Source organism: Brassica oleracea, chromosome C7 (genome assembly GCF_000695525.1).
Source record: "Brassica oleracea var. oleracea cultivar TO1000 chromosome C7, BOL, whole genome shotgun sequence".
Taxonomy (NCBI): domain Eukaryota; kingdom Viridiplantae; phylum Streptophyta; class Magnoliopsida; order Brassicales; family Brassicaceae; genus Brassica; species Brassica oleracea.
The window spans coordinates 24904952-24911434 of record NC_027754.1 but is presented as its reverse complement, the minus strand read 5'-3'; the positions used below and the strand labels follow the sequence as shown (position 1 = coordinate 24911434).

The following is a 6483-nucleotide window of genomic DNA, read 5'->3' as shown; positions in this document are numbered from 1 at the left end:
CTTTATGCTGCGTTGATTAAGTTGTAACGGCATAGAGAGAGAGAGAGAATAGATAGCGATAAGATAGAGAGAGAGAAAGGCAGAGAGGAGAAGACGCCATTGTTGTATCTCGAGAGCTCGTTTTGAGCTAAGATCTCATCTAGTGCAGTTGCTGGTACCGTCCAGCCCCTGTGAGAATAGCGGCTCCTCCACGTCGGAGGAGAGCGGTGAACTCCGGGTCACCAAGTTTTGTGTCTTCGTTCTTTTGTTTGTTCTTTCTTTTACAGTATCCTAGATCGAATCGATATCGAACGAACAAGCTCCGAACCAACACGTCCAATGATTTTTTTTTTTTTTTTTGCAAACAAATAAATGGTACTTCCATTAACCGCCACAGTCGTTTTGTGGGCAAAACCATGTTAAAATCTTTGGTTGTTTGAAATCCTAATCCGTCGTTGTTTCCATCTTGTCACAATTTATGCCATGATTATCATATATTACATGTTATTTTCAACGGTGTAGAAGTAGATTTAGCATACATATTCTATTCGATTTGACCGGCGGACAAACTCATTATGAAGTGCTGAGCACATTACTGAATCAAAGTGAAATATGTTTCTCCAACCACAGACATCATAAATAGAGGAGACATTGTCATCTCCCCTACACAAAGGTCTATATATGTATAGACATCATAGATAGATGTGACATTATCACCTTCCCTCCTTGATCTTGACTCCAAGTTGCTTAAAGTTTCCGTCTTTGGGTGTCACAAAGCCCGTCGAGAAAGATTCAGAAGCGCCTGTGTCTTTAGTTTGAAAGGCACTGAAAGAGGAGCTTGAGCTTTCATCAAATCTCCAGTCGGTTAGGTAGCCTAGCTGAGAGGTTACCTTACTGACCTCAACGTCTCCTGAAAGCATAGCCACCACTCTTGACATTGGTGGTCTCAAGGAATGAGATGAATATGTGCATAGTAGAGCAATTCCTATCACGCGTTTCACTTCTTCCATGTTGAATTCAGTCAGATCCTGATCAATTAGTTCAGCTTCTCGGCCATCCTGGTGTAGATTCCATGCCTGTGTACACCATAATTGATATATTAAAAATCAGCTTTTGAATAAAACAATTTCCATTCAAAATTTTGACTACCAAGCAAAGGCTTACCCATTGAAGAAGATATTTTTTCTCACTATCCAGGTTCACATTAGTGTTTTTTCTTCCACTCACCAGCTCAAGAGCCACAATACCAAAGGCATACACATCTGCTTTCTCTGTTAGGTGTCCACGCATGGCATATTCTGGCGCAAGATATCCACTTGCATTTGTACAAACAACATTGTGGGTTATAAATAATTACATTTATATATATATGCATATTTGTGTTGCAAATTAAGAAGAAAAAGCTGATGTTTGAGAATGCATACATGGTCCCTGCCACTCGGGTACTTATGTGGGTTTTCTTGTCATCGTATAGCTTTGCAAGCCCAAAATCAGAAACTTTTGGGACCAGATTAGAGTCGAGCAAAATGTTACTAGCCTTCACATCCCTGTGTACTATGCAAACACTCGCCTCCTCGTGCAGGTAGGCTAGACCTCTAGCTACTCCCATGCATATCTCAAAACGTGTTGACCAATCAAGATTTGAAGTCTTATCACCTCCTGCAACATCCAAAGAACGAATAATTCAGCTTGGCCGAGAAGCAAATATTTAAACAACTCATATTTACGTTCATTACCAAATAGTGCCTGGTCGAGACTTCCATTGGGCAAATACTCATATACGAGCAAACGATGATCTCCTTCATAGCAACACCCGTAAAGTTGTACTAGGTTGCGATGCATAACTGCAGAAATTGCTACAATTTCTGCAACAAATTGTCCCTTCCCGTGTTGGGATCCAACCGACAGCACTTTCACCGCGATCTCTCTCCCATCATTTAGCTTTCCCTGTTGGATGTGTTAAATCATTAAAAACACACACACACATGGGCACTAGTTATATTGTTGGTTTGGCATGTGGCTTACCTTATAAACAGACCCAAATCCTCCCTCTCCAAGCTTGCTTGAGGGATTGAAATCTTGGGTGGCATTTTTAAGTTCAGAGTAAGAAAAAGTGTAAGGCTTTATGTCCATACTAAGCAGCTCTGTAACAACAACCACCAAAAAATCAATAGGAAAGATGATATTTAAGCTCGAAGGTTTGTTTGTGTTTGTTATGATCACCTTCATCATCTGTGTAACGCTTATTTCTTTTTCGGATCATGAAGATGACCACCCCTGCAATGATGCTTAAAAGTCCCAGGCCAACGATAGCACCCACAAGAGTACGGGTGCTATATTTTTCCTTTGATGGTGGCATATTACCCACAGTTGGTGTAAAGTCTTAACAACAACAACAATATGTAATTCTTTGCATCAGGGAGGGCATAGAGAAAAAAAAATAAGAATTTGACAGTTGTTATGATACCTGGTTTTGCACTGACGGACGATATTAGTGGCCCATACGTACCCATAATAGGAACACCGGCTGTTCCTTTGCCAGCCCAGAAAAGATGAATTTCAAGGTAATTTTCTGATACATTTGTTTTATATTTTCTCTGAACTGCTTGGATAGTATTTCCACCAGCTGTTCTGCGTATATCAAAATCCTTTTCAACAAGTCGTCCCTGAAAAAGTGGAGCTAGGTCTCAGAACTCAGCAAGAATATTATTAGACAAACAAGTTAACTTGTAAAGCAGTAGGGCAAACCTGGATATAAATGTCAAAACGTCGTGTTCCTAGACCTTTCCAAGAGTAAGAATCAGTAATAACTATTTCAGCAAACTGAAGTGTTACGGTATAGCCTCCATTTTCTAGCCCCAACCCATAATACCGTAGGGAAGATGAAGAATGCCTTGCCGACTTGTAAAGCTCCGCGTCCAAAGTGTTGATAATCCATACATTGTTTCTAGCCCCGGCATAAAATCCTACACTGCTGGCTGCCCATCTCTGAACATCACTCACGAAAAATGAAGCAGTTCCTAGATCCTCGTCATCCTTCTCAAAAACTTCTCCGTTTGACCGCATTTCTGGGCCTCCACAGCTGATGGAAAAGTCAGAATCTGAACACCAGTCAATAGAGTAAATTTTTTTTTCGAACAGAAAATACAACACAGTTGAGATTGAGAACAACGGTTATGATGATATCTCTTTGTCACACTTACAGATTCCTTTGCCTCGGTTGCAGGGGAAGTTCTTTTGCAGGCACTTCAGTCCTAGTAAAACCCTTTTAACCAAATGAAATCACATTTAAAAACATAAAAAAAAGAAAGAAACTGGAATTTCAGGCGTCAATAAGAACATATATAATAAAATCACCTCTTGTCAAGATATTTCAAGGTGAAGTTGTTAGCAACAAGGTTGCTGTACAAATAAAATACAGTTTTGTTATGATTCTAATAGATATTTACTTCAAGAACATTGTAAATATAAGCACATATATATAGTGTTTTGTATACTTACAGTTTCAAGTTTGGTAAGCTGACCCATGGAGGGAGACTACCAGACAGATCATTGTATGAAACATCTCTGCGAAAATAAAAGAAGAATGATTTAGAATCTACATAATATGTTAAATATTCCAAAAAAAATGTTTTCTGATTATATAGCTTGAGTCTGGCTTTCAAAGATGATCAATAATAAAAGACTTGAAACCTACATATCGCTCAAACTCTGGCTCTTTTGAGTCGGCAAAGAACCATTCAACGTATTGTTTCCGAGAAACCTAATATGAAGACAACAATTTTTGTTAAATAGTTATCACTGGTAGATACGAGTACAAAGAGTCAAAGACCCAAAAGAAGTAGAAAACTTACAAGTGGGTAAGTTGATTTAAGTTGAAAAGCGAAGCAGGAATTGGTCCATGTAGCTGGTTGAAGCTCAAATCACTGTAAACAGCCATGAATTACGCGGTAACACATTAAGTTCAATGATGGGAAGAAATGGGAATTCAGCAATGTTATACTTACACTTGTTCAAGATTTGAGAATTCCCCGATATCAGAGGGTATGGTCCCAGTGAGGTTGTTGTTCCTCAATACTCTGCGACACATAGCATCACATATTATTATATACACGTAAGAATGAGAGGGAAACAGTAACAGTTCATGACTTAGAGCAGACTTTGCCTTACAATATTCTTAGAGATTTCATGTCTTTGATGAAGTCAAGAGAAGAGCTACCATTGGATACATCACCAAGCCTCCTACATTTAGAATACGATTATGTGGAGAGAAAAATAGAAAGAGATATAAACAATAATGATTTCTAGACACCGAGGCAACACATACAGTTCTTTCAAAGAAGTTAAGTTGGAAAATGAAGACGGTATTGGACCACTCCAGCCTGTTCCGTGAATTCTCCTGAGGTAAAACATGTACCAGTTTGAATCTCAAAACTCAAAATTAATGAGCCTTTCTAATAAGAGTAGAAGTAAGTATAGCAAACAAGAGCAGTGGAACAAGTCCGTTACATAATTCAATGAAAATGAAATCTTCTTACATGGTGAGAAGTTTGGTCCATGATCCTATAAAGTCCGGTATCCGACCAGTAACGTCCAGATCGACAATCCAACTGGTACGAACATTAAGGAAAAAACACCCCACGCCAAAACCAAAATTAATGTAAAGTAATATATATAAATGTAGAAATAAAATAATAAATCTTAATTATATGCGAATTTAATGAAAATAAAATCTTACAGGTCTTCAAGTTCTACAAGATTAGCAAAAGATGAAGGTAATCCCCCTCTAAGTTCAAAATTTCCCAGGTATCTGAAATAAAATATATAAAGGTTTATACAACACTATAGAATTATTGATTTTTTTTTTCACATAATATAATTTTGTAAGGTTACTAATTAAATTTTCATATCTGAACTAAAAACACGGCAGAAATGAATACATCAAAAGTACTTTGTACATTCTCACATTTTCATTAGTTTTGTACAATTCCCAATCTCAGGTGGTATTGAACCGGAAAACTTATTTACACCAAAACCACTGCATGCACAAAAATACATACAAAATAGGTTTAATATTAAGGAGGGATCAAACTCTGACATTTATGATATTGTTAATAGTTCCTAATTGTTAAGAGGAAGCTTACAGAGATTTTAAGTTTGTAAGCAAACCAATTTCTTTGGGAAAAGGGCCAGACAAGGCATTGATACCAAAAGTCCTACGGTAGTCGAAAAACAATTGAAGACAATAAAGAGTTATGTTAAGAAAAAAAAAGGAAGAAGAAGGTTTCATTCAATCAACAGCCTTACAGCCATTCCATTCGAGTCAAGTTTCCAATTGCAGGAGAAATGGAGCCTGTAAGATAATTTTGAGCTAGATTCCTGAAAAAGAGGCATGTGATTTTAACGTATACTGAATGCTTTTGCAAGCTCTTTTATGGTGATAAGAAAATGAACAAAGGTAGAGGTAAAGTCTATACAAATTTTCGAGGTATATCAAAGTCCAGAGCTGTGGAGGTATAGGTCCTACAGCATCTTTCCCAAAAACCTTTCTGTAACAGCTTGGCAACATTAAGTGAGTGAATACACGTAGACAAATAAAAAAAGAAACATAAAGAGAGACTGTACTGTACAGGGCCGTGATGCGGCAGATTGTGGAGCTGTTGAATGTGCAGTCGCATTTGATAAAAGGGTTGTAGGCTTGGTCGTCGATCTTGATGCTATCGTCGATGGCGGGGCCCGAGCAAAGTTCGCTGCTCGTGTTCCATTCTCTCAGTTTCAGGATCTTCCAAGCCGCGAAGATGGAGTTCAAAGCTTCAGCTGTTGTTTATTATCCCACAACAAACGTCAGTTGTTTTTAAACCAAACAACTTGATATTCTTTCTCAAAAAAAAAAACTAGATATTAATTATTTTATACTTAAACGACAGAGTAGAGACCTTCGTCGGGATGAGTTATGGCTCCGGTAAGGTTTTGAGCTCGAACAAGGCGAAGCGAACCGGTGACGCACAAGAGGAACCAGACGGTGAGGAGCAGACACGTGGGCATCATCGTCGACGGAAGTTTAACTATCTCTTCTTCTTTTTGGGTTCACAATAATGGGTAATGATGCTCTAAGTCTCTTTAAATGCTGTCTTAAATTTGTTTTTTTTAAAGTTATTTATTTATGTCGCTACAGTATCTTTCTTGACTTATAGTATTGACTTGACTTATACATACATACTATGTTAAGATCCGTGCTTTGCGCATGATCAACATTATATATATAAATTATTTTATGTATTAAATATTTTTACATATTATAAAATAATAAATATATATTAAATAATTAAAAATCAGTAACTATTAAAAATATAATTAAATTGGTGCGAACATATAAATCAATTGTATTAATCCAAATTTTTTTTTATTTGATAGGATATGTTATTAAATTTAAATGATACTAACATAGATAATATATTTTAGTATATTTTTAATATTAATGTCTATTAAATGATGATTTCTACT

General features: G+C 37.0%; 1 protein-coding gene across 1 annotated transcript; it reads right to left on the bottom strand.

Moving 5' to 3' along the window:
* Positions 1 to 476: 476 nt before the first annotated feature.
* Positions 477 to 6112, bottom strand: LOC106306859 (probable LRR receptor-like serine/threonine-protein kinase At1g56140). Its single transcript, XM_013743632.1, has 24 exons — positions 5916 to 6112; positions 5610 to 5796; positions 5457 to 5528; positions 5287 to 5358; positions 5124 to 5195; positions 4946 to 5017; positions 4718 to 4789; positions 4518 to 4589; positions 4307 to 4378; positions 4150 to 4221; positions 3987 to 4058; positions 3834 to 3905; positions 3677 to 3742; positions 3481 to 3546; positions 3337 to 3381; positions 3183 to 3244; positions 2728 to 3080; positions 2447 to 2645; positions 2203 to 2361; positions 2005 to 2123; positions 1716 to 1926; positions 1404 to 1638; positions 1144 to 1294; positions 477 to 1055 (listed from the first exon to the last, which is right to left on the bottom strand). The coding sequence occupies exons 1-24, from the start codon at positions 6025 to 6027 to the stop codon at positions 693 to 695; spliced, it is 3048 nt and encodes a 1015-aa protein (XP_013599086.1). The 5' UTR covers positions 6028 to 6112; the 3' UTR covers positions 477 to 692.
* Positions 6113 to 6483: the final 371 nt, after the last annotated feature.

What these genes read in the sequence shown, in the direction of transcription:
- LOC106306859 (XM_013743632.1), bottom strand. Translation starts at nt 6,027, where the DNA reads ATGATGCCCACGTGTCTGCTCCTCACCGTCTGGTTCCTCTTGTGCGTC. An exon ending in AGCCAGAGTTTGAGCGATAT is followed by an intron (nt 3,547 to 3,676) that starts GTAGGTTTCAAG and finishes TTATTTTCGCAG; the next exon opens with AGATGTTTCATACAATGATC. An exon ending in GTTTTGACATTTATATCCAG is followed by an intron (nt 2,646 to 2,727) that starts GTTTGCCCTACT and finishes CCACTTTTTCAG; the next exon opens with GGACGACTTGTTGAAAAGGA.